Source organism: Neolamprologus brichardi, chromosome 6 (assembly GCF_056152115.1).
Source record: "Neolamprologus brichardi isolate AB-2024 chromosome 6, ASM5615211v1, whole genome shotgun sequence".
Classification (NCBI taxonomy): domain Eukaryota; kingdom Metazoa; phylum Chordata; class Actinopteri; order Cichliformes; family Cichlidae; genus Neolamprologus; species Neolamprologus brichardi.
The window spans coordinates 34,021,112-34,042,417 of NC_142109.1; the positions used below are offsets into that span (position 1 = coordinate 34,021,112).

The 21,306-nt window shown below is 41.8% G+C and overlaps 2 protein-coding genes across 4 annotated transcripts; one reads left to right on the forward strand and one right to left on the reverse strand.

Annotated features, from left to right (window-relative positions):
* Window positions 1-35: 35 nt before the first annotated feature.
* Window positions 36-7,455, reverse strand: LOC102793786 (uncharacterized). 3 transcript variants are annotated; one of them, XM_087842167.1, is made up of 11 exons: window positions 7,187-7,455; window positions 7,006-7,072; window positions 5,630-5,911; window positions 5,288-5,398; window positions 5,075-5,190; window positions 4,864-4,972; window positions 4,640-4,776; window positions 2,925-4,447; window positions 1,797-1,889; window positions 1,626-1,699; window positions 36-792 (listed from the first exon to the last, which is right to left on the reverse strand). In XM_087842167.1, the coding sequence occupies exons 3-11, from the start codon at window positions 5,831-5,833 to the stop codon at window positions 472-474; spliced, it is 2,688 nt and encodes an 895-aa protein (XP_087698293.1). In that variant the 5' UTR covers window positions 5,834-5,911; window positions 7,006-7,072; window positions 7,187-7,455; the 3' UTR covers window positions 36-471. The 3 variants fall into 3 exon arrangements, with proteins under 3 accessions (XP_087698293.1, XP_087698292.1, XP_087698294.1); XM_087842166.1 differs by having other exon boundaries at window positions 7,150-7,455; XM_087842168.1 differs by having other exon boundaries at window positions 7,172-7,221.
* Window positions 7,456-11,854: 4,399 nt separating this feature from the next.
* Window positions 11,855-18,552, forward strand: LOC102780052 (group XIIB secretory phospholipase A2-like protein). Its single transcript, XM_006799624.3, has 4 exons — window positions 11,855-12,192; window positions 14,808-14,896; window positions 17,535-17,700; window positions 17,830-18,552. Exons 1-4 carry the CDS (start codon window positions 11,925-11,927, stop codon window positions 17,946-17,948), a joined length of 642 nt encoding a protein of 213 aa, XP_006799687.2. The 5' UTR covers window positions 11,855-11,924; the 3' UTR covers window positions 17,949-18,552.
* The last annotated feature ends 2,754 nt before the right edge of the window (window positions 18,553-21,306 follow it).

Sequence of the window (21,306 nt, forward strand, 5' to 3'; positions counted from 1 at the left end):
GGAAACAACAAATGCTGAAAATCAGACAATTTGGAATATATGCATAAAGTTTACTTACAGTATCAAAGTAGAAGATTTTACACCTTTACCAAAACGTTTGAGGCACAAATGAGTGTTTTGGGTTATTATTTCATTAAAATAAACATGTTTTTAATAAAAAAAAAAAAAACTCTACAGTGAGCTAAATTTAAGTCACAGGAATGTATAAAAATAATGTTGAAAGAAAATAACACACAATGAGCCTGTTAAAACACAGGATTTAATTAAATGTGTCAGATGCTGAACACAGTCACGTGACTGATCACAAAGCAAAAAAAAGGGAAAAAAGTGTCAGTTTTAGTGTCATTTTCAAAAAAAACCCCAAAAGACTGACAGGACTGTGCAAACACTGATAATCTGGTTTGATGCACCGATGTGATTTAGTCAAAACTTTGGTGACCTATGATTGCATCTAACAGAGGAAACCCAACGTTAACGTCCCAGGTGGAAAACAGCGCTGTCCAGAGTCTTAAAAAGGTCCTTCAGTGGAGTCACCCCCACCCTCCCACGCCCCCTCTTTTCTTTCCTAGAGCAGTGCATCTCTCTCGGGTCGGTGTGGTGGTTGATCTCCGGTGTTGCTGGTTCCAGTGGCAGCTTGTACGTGCCAGAGTTTCTAACCTGAGGTTCGGTCACGCCTGGACTGCTGAGGGTCGGCCCAGCTGTTACCTCTGAGGAGTTCTGAGGAGTTTGAAAAGAAAGCTGGTCGTCTGTTGAGCGTGCAGACGCCTTCACGGTGGGCCGACTACTGGACGTCTGAGGAGCAGAGCACAAAGAAATAAATAGAAAAACTCACAATATTCAGGTGTAAATCATCTCTGATCAGTGTCTGTGTAAAAACTCTCACACGAACACTAAACCGCTGAAACAAACAGACTTCAGAGGCCAAACTGCTTTTTTACAGCAGTAACTAACAAACCAAGACAGGATTACACTACCAACTCCAAACAGGGCCCCTCACCATTTGAAAAATACTAACTAAATACTAACCAAACAATGCTGAAATGCAGTATTATATTTGACTGCCTATGAACAATAATCTGAAAGGTGATTTTGAACAGTCGGCCCTGCAGCCGTCCCAGCCCATTGTGACCAATTTGTCACATTTTTATTTTATATTTTTCTCTCCAATTATTCGATTAGCTTAATGCATACGTACCTAAATCTTAAAATAGATAAATGTGTACAATCACCACTGAAAATAAACAGACAATAAATGTGAGCAGTGACAAAACTTATGTTAAAAGCTGTATTTTCTTCCTACCAGTCTCAAAAATATAGTCTTTCATCAAATTTATGGGAAATTTAAGTTATTTTATGCTCTTAATTTTGTTGATTTTTCAGGCTTTAAAACTTTTGAAGAGCTCTCGGGAACCTTGTCGATGTAAAGAATTACTGCCTGTGGAGGCTGATTAGGCTGAAGAGAGCATCTACTTCTCTTCCACACTAACAGTCTGGCAGATAAAGAAGTACAGTTTGAACTGACCCTGATTCTTTGAGCAGATTCTTTCTGCTTCTTCTTCTTTCTGCTCAGTTTGGGGGCGTGGCCTAAACCTAAACTGTTTTATGTTAAACATGCATTCACGTACCCGATGCTTCTTTTCTTCGTGCTGTTGTTTTCCAAAAGTGTGCCCGACACGACCTTTGTTGTTCATTTCTAGTTCTGAAATTAAAAAAAAAAAAACAGATTTCTGTTTCATTCCACTAAAATTTTATTTAAAGTATTTAATGTTTTTAGCGGGCGTGAATAAACGGCGCACCACTGATCTGAATGCCACCCCGCTGCTCTCCATCCTCCTGGTATGGGCTCAGGCTCACAAACAGGGATTTCAGGACTGAATCCTTAGGCGCCCCTGTGGCAGGTGTTAAGAGCACATTTTAGACACACAAATGGACAGTAGGGCTGCCACAAACGATTATTTTGATAGTCGACTAGTCACTGATTATTTTTGCGATTAGTCGACTAATCAGATCATCATCCATTGGACATAAAATGTACAGCTTATTGTACCAGCAGCATCTGCTCTTATATAACTATCATTAGCTTACAGCTTTAAGTGTTTAAGGTACGTGCTAACTAAAAATAAAGACAAGATGAGAGTTTATTAAATTTTAATGACATTTGCAGATTGTTTCATGGAGTTTAATCTGCTTGACGTTTATTCAGCTGTGTAAAAACTATAACTTTAATCTCAGCCAAACCGATTTAATCAGGAACAAATAAAATACTAAAAAAAAAAAAAGGCAAACAATAACATTTTTAAGTTATCTAAATGACTTATATATCATGTTTAACCTGAGTAGCGAAAGACGGTGGTGGGTTTGAAAACGATTTGCCGGGAGTCCGGTGTTCACACCTGCTCTAGTGAGTCTAGCCTCCGGCTAGCTATCGAGCTAGCTGGTGGGTAACAGACGTCTCCGAAAACGTCGGAGCGCTTTTGAAAATATGTGGTGTCTTGATAAACTGAGCAGATATTTGAGGTTTACACAGCTACATTCTCGCCTGAAAATATGTTAATCGTTTATTTTGTGACCTAGAAAGAATAATAAGAGTAATATTAAAACTAACTAGCTGCCGCCATTGTTGACGACTGAGCTGAGCCGCGCTATGAATTCTGGGACACAGCTTCTTCTTCTTCGGGGTTTAAGGGCAGCTGGCATCCTTGTACATGCAGTGCTGCCATCTTCTGTTTCAGTCCGTTATTACACTCTTAAATCCTACAACTTATTCCTGCGTCTTTTGGGATCTTACAAAGCCTCAAACGACGCGTCGACCATTAAATCAGTCGTCGACGATTTTAATAGTCGACGTAATCGTGACTAGTCGACTAATCGTGGCAGCCCTAATGGACGTTAGACATTTTTGTACGTGAGGAGCGCATCCTTACTTGTGGGCGAGGAGACGTGAGGCAGTTGCTGCTGTGCCGGAGTTTCCGATGGATTCGGACCACCCGGAGCTGGACTGGAGGAAGTCTCCTTGATTGAATCCTGCACGATGCTGCAAGCTGGATCTGCTGGTTGCTTCACAGGATCAGGCTCAGCTTCAGAGGCTGTGGAGCAACTATCAGGACTTTGTTTGACATCAGTTTGGACCTCACACGAAGGAGCCAACACTACATTAGAAACGCTTTGAAAAGGACTTTCAGCTGACGCCTGACTGCAGGGAGGCAAACTCAAAGTCTCAGAGAGGGGGTTTGCAAAAAGGCTGAGGAAGGAAGCAGCAGAGGTTTTCTCAGGTTTGACTTCCGTTTTTAAATGTCCTTCTTTGCTGGTGAAATGTGCAGACTGTGAGGCTCTCACTGGGTCAGGTGTCGGTGTCACGCTCTCAGTGATTGGGTTTTTAAAAAGGCAACTGAAGGGGATTTTCTGAGTCTTTTTACGTCCGGCTGAACAATCGGACAGAGTTGGAGTCTCCCTGCTGCACTCCGGTGACATTTTAGCAGAACAGCGTTTCTGTGCACCGGGTCGGAAGACAGATTTTGTCTTTCTTGGGTACCGAGGGATCTCAGCAAGCTGCTGTGCTGCAAAATGGTGAACGGCAATGTTTGCAGAGTCACTCGTCTTAATGGAGCTATCTGCAGGTTCGACAGGAGCAGAAGTTCTGCTTTTAAACTCTGAGACGCCTGAAGAGGGAGAAATACCCAAGAGATGTTTAGGAGGACGGGTGTTATCTGCAGGAAGCTGTGAGCTTTCATTCATGTCTGATTTGCTTTTGGAAGATGCAGGATTATCTTCATCTATAACAGGAGGATGCAAACGCTCCAGTTTAACTTCATGAAAAGCCATTTCAGCAGATTTCAGGGACTCTGGTATAGCTCCACATTGCTGAGTACCAGAGGAAAGAATAAGCTCAGAGCTAGAAATCAGGCTGCCGTGCGCTTGTAGGGCAGACAGGCTCTTGTACATTTTCTTGAAGGGTTTGTTTGGCTCATGTTTGATACTCAGTGAGACTTTTTGTACTTGATGTTGTGAACTTAAGAGAGGATCTGGGATTTCCTCAGTTTTTACACTTGAAGCAGTGGGTCTTTGACCAAGGGTTGAACTTTCCACTGATTTTAAGGACCTGAGGACAGCATCAACAGAATAGGGAACTTCCTTTTGTGTCATGGAGCCTAAAGCGGCCTCGGAGGTGGTCTCTGCGGCAGAAGGGGTAGTAGGTTCTTTGCTCTCAGGAGTATTATAGAAGCTAGGGAAAGACCTGTACAGCTGAGGTCCAAGCATGGCTTCCACTGAATAACAAACTGGCTCCGGGCAGTTACTGCTGGTTGATGAAGGGCTGTGAGGTCGAGCGGTGTCTGCTGCACACCGAAGAACAGCTTCATCTGTAACTGTGGCCATTTCTTGTATCTGGTGTACGGAGGGTTCCCCCTCTGCAGCTGCAGCTGCAGCTGCGCTGTGGTAAAAGTTAGGCCTGAAAAATAAAAATATCCAGTGAAGGTAACGTGCATGGATTATTAGAAAAATTCCTGTTAAAGGCTAAAAGTCTATGCCTGCACATAAAAGCCCATCTTCTGTGTCGTCGGTCTCATATTCATGAACTAATCCTTTAATTACACTTACTGCACGTGAGGATGAGGACATGTTTAAATTCAGAGGTGCATACCTGAGCGGGTCCATGAAAACATTGGGGGTCCCGTTTGTTTCTGTCATTCCTGCCTCCTCATTGCTTGCCGGCCGTCCCAGAGGCTCATGCTCAGCTTTTTTTGCAAGCTCAGAGAGGTCACGTTGCCGTTTTATTAACTGCGGTGAAAAGAAGCAAAGTATTTACATTTTGATGCATGCAAAACATTTTGAGACCATTTTCATGCCTGACTTCTCCGTGCACACCTCATCCAACAGTTTTCCCGTGACGTCAGTGAGCGGCTCGTGAGAAAACTTGCAGTCTTCTCCTTGATGGCATTTTCCTTTTCTATGGAAAAACTTGCAAGGAAAAGACTATGCAGCTTGGTATAGGAAATACAAGACAGCCAACAACCTCCGCTTTCATTCGGTTAACGAGATGTGTTTGTGGCAGCTTACAACAGTATATCAAAGGATATTGTGCATGTACGGACAGCTCTCCCCTTTTGTGCAGAAGCCTTGGATGTAAAATTTACAGACTTCTTTGATGAGATCGTTGTAACCCTGAATATGCTCCAGCTGGCAACTCTCAGCCTGTATCCAGGAAAGGAAAGAAAGCACATTTTTCATTTTCGCAGTCTGAAAAAAGAGATTCGGGTAAAGTTAAATAATCAGCTGTGATGCAACCTGCCTTTAGGCATCGTCCGTAAAGAAAATGTCGACAAAGTAACCGCCCGTCCACCAGCAGCGCATTCTGGTCCTTGAACTCCTGAGTCATGAACCTCGGCTTCACTTGAAAGTCCTAAAAGAAAGGAGACACAAGTTACATTTGATTCCACTGAAGGATTACTTGAATTAATGTGTCCGCTTCAATAAATATTCCAGCTAACGCCGAAGGATCCAAGTATCTGTTTGTACTGATGGCGTGACATGAACTGGCGAGCCAATCCATCATAAACTCAAGCTGTTGCAGCTCTAACCAGCTGATGGTGGATGGCGTTTGTAATTAAAGCCATCCTGGAGTCTTGCTTACCATCATGTCATTTTCATGTCCTCTCCCGCCTCTTCCAAACATCGGTCTTCCTCGTCCACGGGAAAATCTCCCTCTCCGTCCCTCCTTGTGCTGATATGGATCTTTCTGTCCATCCTTCTTCTTCAGATGTTTCTGCCTTTGAGATTGACGGCCTCTGTTACTGAAGCCTTCGCCCAGTCTTTGCTCACCGTCGCTGTTCGGCATTAAACACACTTTGGCCTTTGTGTTATCAGCTTTGGCGTTACTTCGAGTTCTGGGTCCCTGGGCTTGGACAAACGGCTTCTGCAGAAAAATAAACGTTCTACATTTTATTTTATTAGCAGCTACCGGCTGCTCCTTGGCCACAAAGGCTCACCACAGCAGGTAGGTTGGTAGAGATGTTCACATTATAGCACTCTTCAAGCTCTTCCCTATCCTGCATGTTGTTGAACAGCGAGAGATCATGCAAACCAGACACTCTTCAAGAAGCTTCTTCCCACCACTGTCACCACTCCCATCTCCTGTCTTCTCTTTCCCTTACTCATGAAGGAGCAGCTAATTCCCATCCCAGCTACCACACATTTGATACTAACCCCCCAACACTTTGATGCCAAACCCACCAGTGGAAGCTGGAGGTCACTGATTGATGAAGCGAACACATCTACATCATGATACATTAATATGATTGTTTCTTATAGAGCTTAAATACAAGCTTCTGAAAATATGTATGACTGTAACTCTAATAATAAAAAGCCAAAACAATCTTACTTTTAAATGTGGTATAATTACTTTGAAAACATATGTGCATAAACAATAGAATAGAGAAGCTGCTAATAGTCAAAATAGCTGAAACAACTTAATTTAAAATATATATTTTTGCATTTCTTTGTGTCTGACGGTGTTGACAAAAACCTTGCACTTCTCCAGCAAAAACATAAATTATTAAAAAATGTTACACCTAGGAGATTGTGCCAAAACATGGTGAGACAGCCAAAACTTTGTGTAACAATTATATGTAAATATGGTTTTGAAAAATCAAAAAATATATTTTAGAAAATTAAAACCTGTTTTGTCCCTAATCTCAGGAATCACTGATTTACGTTTATTTTTTGGTGTAGTGCTTTGGTTGTTCCCGTTTCCCCGTGTGTGTTTATTTATGTTCATGCTCCCGGACGGTTTGGGTTACAAGAGGGATCGCGATCCCGGAAGTGTTCCTGCGCTGGAGGCAGGAACACCATTTAAAAGAAGCGCTTATCTGACACTGGCCCTCCTGTTTTTAAGCAACTCTCTTATGATTGGCTGTCGTAGAGACAGGATGGGTTGAACACAAACTATGACAAACTAAAATATATTGTTTTAATGTGTTATGTCAAACCTTAATGCCAAGGTTAGCTCACCTTTTTGTGAGATCCAAGCAGCTCGCACTGAGTTTTCCTCTTTCTCCCACCTCCCCCAGGCTCATTCCTGCCAAACAGAGAGAGTGAGTGATGAAGAGGAGGCCATAAAAACAGATCTAACCCCGGTAAACGTTCATTAAATACCGCTGCGTGACGGCAGGCTGACCCGCACTCTTCACACCTTCATCCACAGCGGAGAGCCTCGAGAACAGGTTCGAAAAAGCCATCTTACTCCTCGTAATGTGCGTCTCTGTGTGTACAGAGCTCGGTCCGGAGTTATAAAGGTCCGATATCGAAAAACAAACAGCAACGTGCGCGCTAACAAACACAAACAGGAAATAAACGTCTTTCACTTTACGCCGTCACGCGGATCACTTTATCACAGGTCGCTCCAGCGATCGGGGTTTCGCTTGTGTACATGACGGTACGTTCTTCAGCCGTTCACATTTAATTCCGTGTTCGATATTTACGTCACTTCACGTCACTTCCATACGACTGGGTCATTGGTTTAACGCTACGGACGCTTGTCGCCGCCTAGCGGTGAAGATTTGTATCGTCTTGTGTTAAACCTTGCAGCCATGGCAGCCCGCTGTGGTTTTGACAGGGGAATAAACAGCGGGTCGGCACTGCCCTGAAACTTTTTGGATTCTAACTTGATAACAGCGCATTTTTGAAGTTATTTACCATATTTGATCGGACAATAATATAAAATACCAAGAAAAGTGTGTCAGACTGTCTCTCACAGAGTGATACTGAAATAAACAATCAGTGCAATCTGAGTTATCCACCTTTGTTACTTTTTTTTAAAATGTAAGATACAACTATCTTACATACTTCATAACATCATGGTTTTAATAATGTATCTTACATTTTAAAAAAGTAACAAAGGTGGATAACTCAGATTGCACTGATTGTTTATTTCAGTATCACTCTGTGAGAGACAGTCTAACACACTTGGCTTGGTATTTTATATTATTGTCCGATCAAATATGGTAAATAACTTCAAAGATGCGCTGTTATCAAGTGAGAATCCAAAAAGTTTCAGGGCTGTGCCGGCCCGCTGTTTATTCCCCTGTCAAAGCCACAGCGGGCTGCCATGGCTGCAAGGTTTTAACACAAGACGATACTTAAACGCCAGAGTCAGTATGAAATCAGACCATGCTCTGTAAAATGGGAAAGGAAATGGGTTATTGACAAAAAACACATAACAAACGCACACATGCTACAAAAAATGGAATTGAAATCATCATCATCCATCATCAAAAATCCAAGTAGTCCAATAAAATGTGCAAAAAACAGCTTTTGTGTTAAATTTTCTTCCATACAACTCTTAAATGTCTCTACTACAGCCTACAGTATTCTATTCATACAACTTGCTTTAACATTTTTCTTTTTTTCCATAAGAATTTTAATTGTGACACATTTCCAGTCATTGTCCACCACTACTGACATTTCCTCCACCGCCTTATAATTAAAACCACAATTAACAAACAGAGCCACAGTCTCCTTTTCTCTCTTTTTGAAAGTCATTTCACAGTTTCAATGCCAAAGTCCATGCCCATGTCAGGATTTTGCTATTATACTGTATTTAAAGGCTGTGGGAAGTAGGAGCAGCCTCAGTCACAAAAGGCAGACAATAGATAAATAAGGTTTTTAAAGATGTTAAATATTATTCCTGGTGTTCGTTTTATTAAACAAATGAGAGGAATTTGTGGAAATAAGAAAATTTGTGTTTTCCTGCTTTAAAGCATCACAGTCAAATGACGTTACACACACACCGGCAGCACTGGTGATTTATTTCAAAATGAGTTATCATTACAGTTAATGTCACAGTCCTCTCTTTGTTTTATGGAGAGCCATGAGTGCCAAAATGAAGTAACCAAATACACCATTACTATTAAATAAAAATGCATTCATGCATTTATTGAATGTTTTAAATGAAATTAACTGATTAAACAAATTGATTATATTTATATATAGACATATGTATTCTGTAATTACTGCCGATGTTGTTCAGTGCACTGAACAGTAAGAAAACAGTGTTTTTAAAGAAAACTGGCTGTCATAGCTGTTAAATAAAGTGTATGTTGCAGGGATGAACATCAGTTAATCATACTGCGGATAATGAAGCCTCTTAAAAGTAGAGAGGTGGTCTGTATCCAGCCGTTCTGTTAGACTCTTGTCCAGGTCAGGCTCACAGGGGGGCAGGAACACATGTACTAAAATATTAATAACATGTTTCAAAATGTATTAGTCCCTTTTATCTTTAACTTTGTTTTCTGTGTCTTTTTCCTGTCAAATAAACTGCAGGTGTACAAGCGGACACATGGCCTGTTAGGTCGAAGCTCACAGACCTCGTTGTCTCAGAGACCTGTCGCTGCGAGCAAAGCAGACACTTGGAGCTCAACTGGTTTCTTGCCGAGCGTCGAGGTGAGAAGTGTTGCCACTCGCGCATCCAAGCGACTCCAAACCTGACCTGACAAACTCTTTGCCTCTTTTATTGACACCAGTTACACACAGTTCAGTTATCCACGTGACAGTTTAAGGCAGGCGTCTCTGAGCGAGTGTGTCTGTATGTGTGTGGCCCCTCGCCATACCATACAAGCCATGACTTTTATCAAACTTTCCAGTCGTCCCCATACAGACTGATCTTTCACAAACTAACATGCGTACGAGCCATGCAGAAAAGCGAAAGTGAACAGTCTTGCACCTTACAAAAACAGGAACTTGCGGTTTCTAAATGTGCAACGGAAAATTAGAGACAGCTTCTCTCATCTTATGGATGTAACAGAAGCCGCAAGAAACATTTTACAAGCAATGGTTACATATTGTTGCACAAATGACAATTTCAAAAGACTTCAATCTAGCATCGCCTTTCAATATTTAGGATATATTTATATAATTTCCTGCTGTCACGACTGGGGCAGCAGTCGTGTGATGAATAAATGAGGACCCAAGATGCAGACGGTGACGGAGATGCGAGTGGAAGTTTATTTACAGTGAAAATAACAGAAGTGAGGGCAGGACTGAACATAAACCTAAACTGGGTGAAACTAACAAACAAACCTGGAACATAAGGTCAGCGGGAGAAACTCAGAGATGGCAGATGAGGACGGCAGAGCAGGGAGACGTAGAGAAACATAGGCAGTGTTGGGGAGTAACGGAATACATGTACCGTCGTTACGTATTTAAAATACAAAATATGAGTAACTGTATTCCGTTACAGTTACCGTTTAAAAAGGTGGTATTTAGAATACAGTTACTTTGTTGAAATAAATGGATTACACGGCGGTACTTCTCTGTTTCATATTGTGGCGGGTCAGGACTGTTTGGGTTTTGTTTGACAGCTACGTTCTGTTGTTCCAGGTGGCAGCGTTACGGTTGCCATGGTTACAGGATGACTCTCTCTGTGTGTTTCCTGGGTGAGAGAGGCCTTTTTGTTGTTGTTGTGCTAAGCTAACAGGCAGAATGCTACAGGTATAGCTCTAAAGAATGTAGCATCATGGGCAGTGTAGTCCGTGCTGCAGGGAGAATGGACTGCCATACACGTTATGTGTCTGTGAGCGAGGGAGGGAGAAAAAGGAAAAGTACGAGCTGTCATCGAGCAGAAACGGGAGCTGGAAGCATGTAAATATAATAATAACCACTGCAGCCAAGAAGAGTGCCTGACGAGCCCAGTTGTAAGTAAGCTATAAAGACTCGACTGTACACCGTGTTCGTGTTTTCCTCCAAAAACAATAAGTTCTGTTGGAGCAGCCTTTCAACGCCTCTCTCTGTCTCTGCTAGCAAAGTTGACCCAGACAACAAAGTAAAGCTAGTTTTTGGCTACGAGCCGACACAGAACCCACCGTATTAGCCAGAGGTCCCTTTACTACGGTTCGGAGCCGCGGACCTTCAGTAACAGTAATAAATCACAGCAATAGTACATTCATGTAGTTGTAAACAGCATGATAATATATTAAGCAATCCAAAGTATTCAGAATACGTTACTCTCATTGAGTAACATAACACGTTACAGAATACATTTTGGGGCATGTAATCTGTATTGGAATACATTTTAAAAGTAACCTTCTCACCACTGAACATAGGGAATGAACACAGACGACGCGATGAGGAGCACAGGCAGACACGCAGTATAAATACACACACCAGATAATTAGGAAATGGCAGACAGGCGGGGACACAGCTGGAACTAATGGACATAACGAGGCACAAACCTACAAAGTAAAACAGGAAACGCACAGACTGTTTTACACAACCAACTGGGGACACGAACAGAACACAGGTAGGGATGATAGAAACACACAACTCAAACCCTAAGAACAAATACAAAATCAGAATAAACTAGAAAAATGATAATAATCAACTTAAAGCACTCGGTCACCGACCCAGGACCATGACACCTGCTGTGTTTTAATTTTCTTTCTGTATATCTATCAAAATTAATGTAAAAAACATGGAAACAGAGAAAGAGTTCTTACATGTTGGTAAAACAGCCATCAAAGAGGTAGAAGGATCATCTTTGCAGTATAGTCATGATATTTCTATCACATCTATGATACAGAAAATATATAAATTATATATAAATTGTTGTATAGGGACTGTAAGTGTTTGATTCTCTGAAATTCCCAGAGGAAGACCCCCAGACCCCGTGTTTAATGTGTCTGTATGTGTGTGATTGGATCACCTTGTGTGAGCTACTGAACAAACACACTGTGTCACCCGTCAACAGGAACAGCACAAGTTCAGATATGCTAAAAAGATGAGATAGAAGCCGGACTTTGTTCCTCCACATATGAGGCCGTCCCTGAGTCAGGTTTAAAGTTCAGGTCACGCAGACAGTTTCAGTATTACCTCACCGAGTGTCGCTCCCTCACTCTCTGAACTCTCTGTTCACACTGAGCTGCCTGTATCACAGGATGACCCGCTGGGCTCTTCTCGCTCCCGTCCTGCTTCTCCTGCTGGGCCTGTTCCTCCGCAGCGCTCTCAGTCAGGAGGCCGGAGACCCAGCAAATGCACCACCTGCACAGGGCCAAGCAGCTGACGGCACACAGGGAGGGGATGAAGATGCGGACTGGGGACTAGGGACCCTCCGCGACAGCTTTGAGACCGTCGGCGGATACTTTGACTCCATGCTGGAGTTCATGGGCGGACGTGACGGAGTGTGTCAATACCGCTGCAGATATGGTAGGTCTGCTAGGTGAACATGTGGTATTACACAGTCTGGTTTAAGGCCATGTATGCATCTGTGTTTGTATTATCGTAGGGCCTTTATAATAAAAAGCATACATAAATAAAATTATTGATAAACAGCAAAGCTAGATACCTGCACTGGAGTTTAAAATTATGAGGTCAGTAAATATAAAACGCTTCAGGCTGCTGCTTTTTTTCTACTGCTGGCTCTGTATGATGTCATCCCTCATCTTCGGTCTGTGACGAGCAGCAAATTAAATCCCCGATCCTGAAAAAGTTTGAAAAGCTGTGTAAAGTGTACATAACAAGAGAATGGAAGGATTTGTAAATCTCACAAACTCCTTTTATATTCAGAATAGAACGTTTGACGCTGACACATTTTTAAACTGACAAAACGCAACATTTTGAGAAAAATGTTATGTTCATGTAAATTTGGTGGCAGGAACAAATCATAGAAAGGTTAGCAGTTCAGCACCCGAAGCCACGCTGCTAGAACAGCTTGTGGTTTAGTGTTGTTTTGCTGAAATATGCTCGGCCTTCCCTTAAAAAGGCGTCATCCTGATGGGGGAGCATGTGTTTCTCTATAACCTGTCGATACCTTTCAATGTTCATGGTGCATTTCCAGATGTGCAAGCTGCCAGATCCAAAGCCACTGATGCACCCGAGCGTCAGAGATGCAGGCTTTAGGACTGAGCACTGACGGCTGAACAAACCAGACAGTCCTGTCCAGAGATGGGCAGTAACGCGTAATCCGATTACTTTTTTCAAGTAACGAGTAAAGTAAGGGATTACTATTGCAAAAACGGTAATTAGATTACCGTTACTTTCCCGAAGGAGCGCTGCGTTACTAAAACCGTGATATTTTTTTTTGCGAGAATGTCTCATGACAGTGACGTAAGCAAGTGCGACGTTTGTGACAACAGCTGTGTGCAGATCAACAATGGATCATATATCGAGTGCGGGAGAGAGTATGAGCGTGCAGCGTTTAAAGCGTGGAAGTACTGACCTTACTTTGAGTTTGATTCCATAAAAAGTGACAAAAACATTAGTGTCCATTGTGCGTGGGAAGAAAACTTCTTTTTACAGTGAAAAAAACCCCTAAACTTCCAAGCAAGCACCGAGTAGCTACGACGTAATGGGAAACTCACAGAGAAACTCGCGGATTCTTCCACTGACCGCTGCGGCACACCTGCACCAGGGTAAACCTCCGCCTACTCTACTCCTGCTTTACAGGTGAAAATAGAGCAAAAGGACCGCTAGTCTTTGACTTTATTTATTTTCTGCTGTGTTTTACTTGCATCTATTTGAAAGACTGAGTGTAAACACACAAAAAAAATTATTTTATGTGCTGGAATGTGCAGAAAATAGGTTTAAATGTTAAACTAATTTCTTCCAGTCAGTGAATGTTGCATATAATTTAATTTTTGCTTGATGCATAAAGTTAAAAGATTAAAACTAATAAAACAAGTTTAAAAAAGAGACTTTTCCATTTGATTACATTTTGTATGATGATTATGCAGAAAAAGTAGAATTGGGCTGAAAGATCTATCACTTTATCACCTATTCAGGTTGTAAATCGTGTTTTTAAAAAGTAACTAAGTAATTAATTACTTTTGAAAATAAGTAATCAGTAAAGTAACTGGATTACTTTTTTGGGGAAGTAATCAGTAATTAGTTACTGATTACTTTTTTCAAGTAACTTGACCAACACTGGTCCTGTCCTCTATAGTGTGGAGGACACGGCATCCATGTTTTCTCAAAATAATGTCACATTTTGATGAATCTGACCACAGAAGAGTTTTTATCTTGGCCTCAGTCCATTTCAAACGTGCTCTGTCCCAAAGAAGACAGCAGATGATGTTCAGCTTTGCCCCTTCCCTCCTTATTCTCTAAATGTTTTAATGATAATCTGAGTCTTCAAGATTTTATGTTGTGGACATTACTCTGAGATTGTTTCAGACTGGCGCCCCACGTTCTTACACGTTCTTGCATGTTGGAGAGTCTGTCTCGAGCAAGTCGACAACGGTCTTAAACTAACTCTGCCTCCTTTTTTTGAAGCATTTAATATTTAAAGCTTGAACAAAGCCGCTCTTCACCTTTGAACAGCCAGCTCTTTTAATTGTAAGAATACCCAAAAACTGAACCCTTTATGAATACGATCATGATTCCAGTAATCCAAGTAATCATCTTATGCTATTTCTAATAAACACAAATCAGCTGATTACAAATGTGCCCAGTTAGTATGTACGCACAGCTTTTGCAGATCCTCCTCTGTCACTCTGTCAGTTATCTCACCTGATAACGTCTTAATCACCTCTCGGAGCTAACAGGATTTCTTCAGAAAGGTCTCGTACACGCTGATATTTGTCGTGGTTGTTATCTGAGCCTGGAAATGGACTGTGAACTCTGATAGGAGAGGTTTTATGTGCTGACTGGGTCAAACATCAAGTGATGTGCAACATGTCATCTATGTGCAAACATGGATCTATTTTAAATCCACGGGGGTATCAAACAGAGCCCAGCACAGTCCTGCTGGCCTGTTGCAAAACATGACCTACATTTTAATTAATTGTAATTTATTTATTTATTAATTGCTATTTCTCCCTCAGGTAAAGCTCCTGTTCCTCGTTCGGGCTACCAGATGCCAGAACCAAATGGATGTAGCTCCTACTTCTTCGGTCTTCCTATTCCAGAAGGGGTAGGTCTCTTCTGTCTGTTTGGAGCAAATTTATTTGGAAATCATCAATACTGTTATGAAAAGCTGGATCCATCTTCACAAGGCGCTTATAGAGTTTGGGTGGAGGACAATCGAGGCCCCATAGAGAGTAATGAGCATTTGCTTCTAATCAGAAAAGGTGTAAGCCAGTTTCAAGAGCTGCTGGAGCTTCGTCTTGACGTGAAGTTGTCTGATTTGCTGAGCCAGAGGACGGCTAGAGAGGGTCAGAGCGGGCATGATGACCCCAATGTCCATGATGTCATTGATGGGTGTGGAAGTAGTTGAGTGGGACGAGGAGTGACACAACAACATATATGTCGACCTCTGGTAGGTCAGAGGTCGAAAGGGGGAATTCTGGGATTGAACAAAAGTATTTTATCAGTACAATATAATCTGCAGTATAATCATTGCTTTAACAATGTAACAGAAAGCTTTAAGATGGCCTTAAAATGTTTATGCATACTGTTATCATATTAACCTTTTATTTCAGATGCAGTTATAACTATTTTTATACACCTTGCAGCTTTTTAGTAAGCTTTGAGTAGTGGCATTCATTTACAGCATTTATTCAATATTTTCCCTTCATCAACATCCTGTACACAAAACTGTCGCTGCTGCAAGCGCCTCCACTCTGACCTAAAAGTCACCTTTCACAATAGATCACAAGCAAATCATTATAAGCGCCTATTCTACTGAAAGATCAAAGAGAAAACAACCATTTTAATCGATTAAGTTCAAACATAAAAGCAATTACTCATGCGTAAATTTTATCATAGCCAAAAGCTGCCTAAAAACAACTCCTGTGTGTTAACACTAACTTCATTTTAAAACCCACATTTCCTGTGTCATAACCTGTTCTTGATATAGCATCTTTATTTCATTTTGCTCCTCTATAAACTAGAGTTAACTTATACAGTGGCCCCTTTTGTTAATAGCACGAATTATATCAACAAGTTTCTCCTCTTTTAGCATTAACAACACATAAGACACCTGTGGAGCTGCATGTGTTATTTCGGTACTTTACACGTCACACAGTTTCATTACAAGCAAAATTTCATTTTAGTCTTCTTTAGACTTCATGTGTCTCTCTGTGAATCTTAGAAGCCTCTGCTCTGTTTCTACACATTTGATTGTTTTCAGTAACCAGGACATGATTTTAGAAACATTGTTAGTGTGTTGCTCGTACATATCTTTGGGGGATTGAGCTCCACGCGGTGGGGCAGGCACCAAAACAGATGAACAAACAGCAAGAGAGCAAAGCTTAAATTAAAAAGAGCACACGTTTATGCATCAGGGTGGCAGCAGGGTTTCTGGGTATTATTGGTAATAAAACAAAAATATGTGACTTGTTCCATAACTGAGCTGTGTACAGTTAATATTTTGTCTTATCCCTGTTCTTTTACAACGCTGTGTTCATTTGTGCAGCTCGGAGGAAATCTCGTTTTGATGAAAAATTGCTTCCAGCTAATTATGTGACTTCAGCACAGCTGGAAACAGGAGACTTGTGATTTTAACACTGTTAGCTTATTGATTCTGGGAGCTAAATGTCTGCTCAGCTCTACTGAAGAAAACAACTCCTACTGTGCATCTGACGAGCGACGCATGACGCTCAGTTCAGCATTATTTATTTATTTATTGGTGTCTTCTAAGTAAAGAAGTGATGAAGTGACAGCAGTTAAGACAGGAGGAAGGCTTTGTCTGCAAAGTATTATATGCACATCTGTATAGAAACAGGCAGTTTCTATACAGATGGAGTGGAGTTTCCATGAAGGAGCAGCAAAGCAGGAGGCTGTGAGATGCTTTTAAAATCCAGGAGAACTTGGGAAAAACAGGAGTTTATGCAAGTAGACTGGAGGAAAAATAGGGTGAACTCCACCTTTAATAAAGGCACTCAATCTAAAAGCATCTGAGGTGTTTACTTGTCACAATGGCCACGGGCCGATAGCTAGATCGGACTCGATTGCAAATAACCACAACAGAGACGGCTCAACGTTTTGCAGTGTTTATTATTTAGTCAACAAGTGAATATGTGGCAGGGTGTCGCTAACGATGTAACCGTGTGACAGCGGGGGTGAACGGGGGTCTAGCAGGTTGCGACGGGAACGGAGCGGTTGCGTCTGGGAAGAAAAGAGAACTGGGTTAAGAAGGCGGCAGGTGCAGGGTATCCAAGCAGAGGTGAAACTGACTGATAGCGCTTACTGGTGACCGGCGTGAACCTCGCTCTGAGGGAGAGGCAGCGATAGTCCAGGGGAGTAAATCCTTAAATCCTCAACCTGATTGCCCTGAATCAGTCTCAGGTGTGCAGGACTGCAGCGGGGACGATGGCTCCGCCCAGGGGTGGAGACCAAGGAACTGCCTGATGGAATTTTCCAGTCGAGTCTCCAGATCCTGACATTACTAAAGAAATATTACTTTGTTTATGTAATAAAAAAGTACACAAAAAGTCCACACAGAGAGGTGACAGCAGTGCTGTAAAAATTCGTCCGATGAAAACCAAATAAAAGCTGATCTCAGAACAAACAACAAACCTATTTCTGACGGAGCTAATAATGTTCAATCATTATGCAGTGTGACCCTGCACTTGTACACAAACACATTGATCTTTCCTGCTGTGTGTCAGATGGACATGGGCATCCCTGCCATGACTAAGTGCTGCAATCAGCTGGATATGTGTTACGACACCTGCGGCTCCAACAAGTATCGCTGCGACTCCAAGTTCCGCTGGTGCCTCCACAGCATCTGCTCGGACCTCAAGAAGAGCCTCGGCTTCGTGTCCAAAGTGGAAAGTCAGTAATATTTTCACCTTCCTTTCATGCACCGTCATGTTCTTCTTCGTGATGTTTTAATCACTGATCTCTGACTGTAATCAGAGTACGTCACCTTCTGTTGATCCTGTGCTGTTTCTTATTTCTCAGCATGCGAGACTGTAGCAGACACCTTCTTCAACACAGTGTGGACTTTAGGCTGCAGACCGTACATGAACAGCCAGAGGGCAGCATGCTACTGCCCGGGAGAGGAGAAGGACGAACTTTAGATGAACAACTGGATCTTCTGTGTTTATAAAACAGCGTCAGCAGCAACCACATTCATTTTGCTCTGAGTTGTGGTGTTGCAAAGGTGGAGTAATTTATTAGGAAGTTCTTGCTTTTATCTTTTTTTGAATTCCTTATGAAAACTGTATTTGTGTACATGTAGAGTCTGTTTAAAACGGTCTTTAATGATACATGACGGAGTTCACAGCACACAGCTGCCATTGAGTGCTGCCTTCTTTTATTTGATGGCGCATTACTGACAAAGTCAGCCCTTAGTTAAAACCATAAAAATACATAAGTTTTGTCTGTATGTATGTGAAGTTTCTTCCTGTTAAAAGGGAGTTTTCCCTTCCCACTGTCACCAAGTGCTTTCTCACAGGCTTTAATGCGATTGTTGGAGTTTCTTTCTAACATTGTCGGGTCTTTACCTACAATATAAAGCGCCTTGAGGCGACTGTTGGTAATGTTTAAATAGAACTGACGTGAACTGAATTTCTTTTGCATTAAAAACAGTTTCAAAGATAAACAAACACTAAACCTTTTGTCGTTCCATCATTTGCTTTGCACACTGAAGGACTGGACAGATGTTTTCACACATCTATTAGCAGTGTTGGGGAGTAACGGAATACATGTACCGCCGTTATGTATTTAAAATACAAAATATGAGTAACTGTATTCCGTTAGTTACCGTTTAAAAAGGTGGTATTTAGAATACAGTTACTTTGTTGAAATAAATGGATTACACGGCGGTACTTCCCTGTTTCATATTGTGGCGGGTCAGGCCTGTTTGGGTTTTGTTTGACAGCTACGTTCTGTTCAAGCGGCAGCGTTACGGTTGCCATGGTTACAGGGTGACGCTCTCTCTCTCTGCGTGTTTCCTGGGTGAGAGAGGCCTTTTTGTTGTTGTTGTGCTAAGCTAATAGGCAGAATGCTACAGGTATAGCTCTAAAGAATGTAGCATCATGGGCAGTGTAGTCCGTGCTGCAGGGAGAATGGACTGCCATACACTTTATGTGTCTGTGAGCGAGGGAGGGAGAAAAAGGAAAAGTAGGAGCTGTCATCGAGCAAAAACGGGAGCTGGAAGCATGTAAATATAATAATAACCACTGCAGCCAAGAGCCTGACGAGCCCAGTTGTAAGTAAGCTATTAAGACTCGACTGTACGCTGTGTTCGTGTTTTCCTCCGAAAACAATAAGATCCTTGGAGCAGCCTTTCAACGCCTCTCTCTGTCTGTCGCTAGCAAAGTTGACCCAGACAACAAAGTAAAGCTAGTTTTCGGCTACGAGCCGACACAGAACCCACCATATTAGCCAGAGGTCCCTTTACTACGGTTCGGAGCCGCGGACCTTCAGTAACAGTAATAAATCACAGCAATAGTACATTCATGTAGTTGTAAACAGCATGATAATATATTAAGTAATCCAAAGTATTCAGAATACGTTACTCTCATTGAGTAACGTAACGGAATACGTTACAGAATACATTTTGGGGCATGTATTCTGTAATCTGTAATGGAATACATTTTAAAAGTAACCTTCCCAACACTGTCTATTAGTGCTAGATGTAACTTGCTACTGTAATCACATTACATTTTCTGGTCAGGCAGTAATATGATTCTGCATGAGCAGTGATAAATTACAGCAATGCAATCACATTACAGACACTAGTAATCAAGCAATTACATTATCATTCACAGTGCAGAGGCTCTTTAATTACATAATAGACGTCAAATGTGCCTTTGTCCTTTTAACGCAGCGGTCCCCAACCCCCGGGCCTCGGACCGGTACCGGTCCGTGACTCGTTTAGTACCGGACCGCGAGAGTTGAGGCTCAGGTGCAGTTTTCAGGGTTTTTATCGGTTTTCAGCGTTATTTTGTTATCGTTTTTATCATTTACTCTGTTGTCCTTGGTCTTTTCACGTGTGCTATGTTGGATTATAATATTATTTTATGCCATGTTGAACCCCTAATTAAAGATTGTGAATTACTATGTAGTTTTAGTTTGCATTATGCTCCTGAATTAGAAGAAGGTGATAACTATTGCATTAGTTAAACTGATTTGCATTACATTAGACTGCTGATTTATTGTGAATGAACGATATTGTTTTATGATGCATTATACTGCTGAGTTATAAGAAATACTGTTCGCAGAAAGTCATCGCCTTATTTGTCTGATTAGAAGAGAACAGAGCATACTGCCCCATTTCATCAGGAGCAGATAAACAGGGAGCCAAGGTCGTAGCTTAGGCGCTGTGTGAGAGAAAGAATGTGAATGTTTAGGCTTTTATGATTAGGTGGGGGCCACTAGAGGCTATAAGAGTTTGATCAAGGCTCCACCATTTTGAGATCTGATGCTGTCTGCTGTATGGTGTCCATCTCCCACGCGTGTATTCATTAAATCATCGTTTGACTCGACCCGGCCGGACCAGTGTTGTTATTTTTGGGTTTTCCTCTTGTATCCATCCCCAATATTTGAATCCGTAACAGTTATGAATAAATTTTCTTTTTTTCGGTACCGGTACTAGTTTTATTTTGTTGTATTTATCCGCGACACCTTAAAGGCCGGTCCATGAAAATATTGTCGGGCGTAAACCGGTCTGTGGCGCAAAAAAGGTTGGAGACCACTGTTTTAACACAAAGAGCACATTTATCTCAGTTTTCATCTTATCTGTTTAATTTGCTGATAAAGTCTTGTGTGCTGAAACACTTCAGGTCAAACACGACAATGCTGTGATGATAACGGTATCTAGATTTTATTTAAAATGTGGGTGACTTGGAATTTTGTGATTTTTCTGCATCTCAGGCCACTTAACCAGTTCCCAAGTAACTCAAATTTCACCCAAACCTTCCCCGAACATGAACATAACTCAGGTTACTTCCTTTATGTAAGACCATGTTCAGCATAATGTGAAAAACAGACCTGAAGGTGGCGCTCTATAAAAAGCCTGAGGATCCTTCCACCATCAGCTGTAATTTATGTTATTTAGGAACTCAGCCACAAGCTGACATAATTAGGAACTCAGCCACAAGCTGTCAGACCATGGCTGTATCCCAATTCAGGGTCTGCAGCCTTAAAGGCCGCATTTTAAGGCCGATTACGTCACAGCGACGCGACGAAGGCTGTCCCAATTCAAAGGCTGCTCGAAATGCGGCCCTCAAATGCGTCCTTCATTTCCCTGAATTTTAAGGACGTGACGGTGTAGACTTCGTGGCCCAACATATCCCAGAATGCATAGCGCGGCGGTGGGTGTGGATAATTTTGCCGAAAAAAACGGCGGATGAGGGGCGCCGGAAGAGTAACTTAGTAAACTAAGTACTGAATATTATGTCACTTATTTATGTGCAAATGTTTAATAACGAA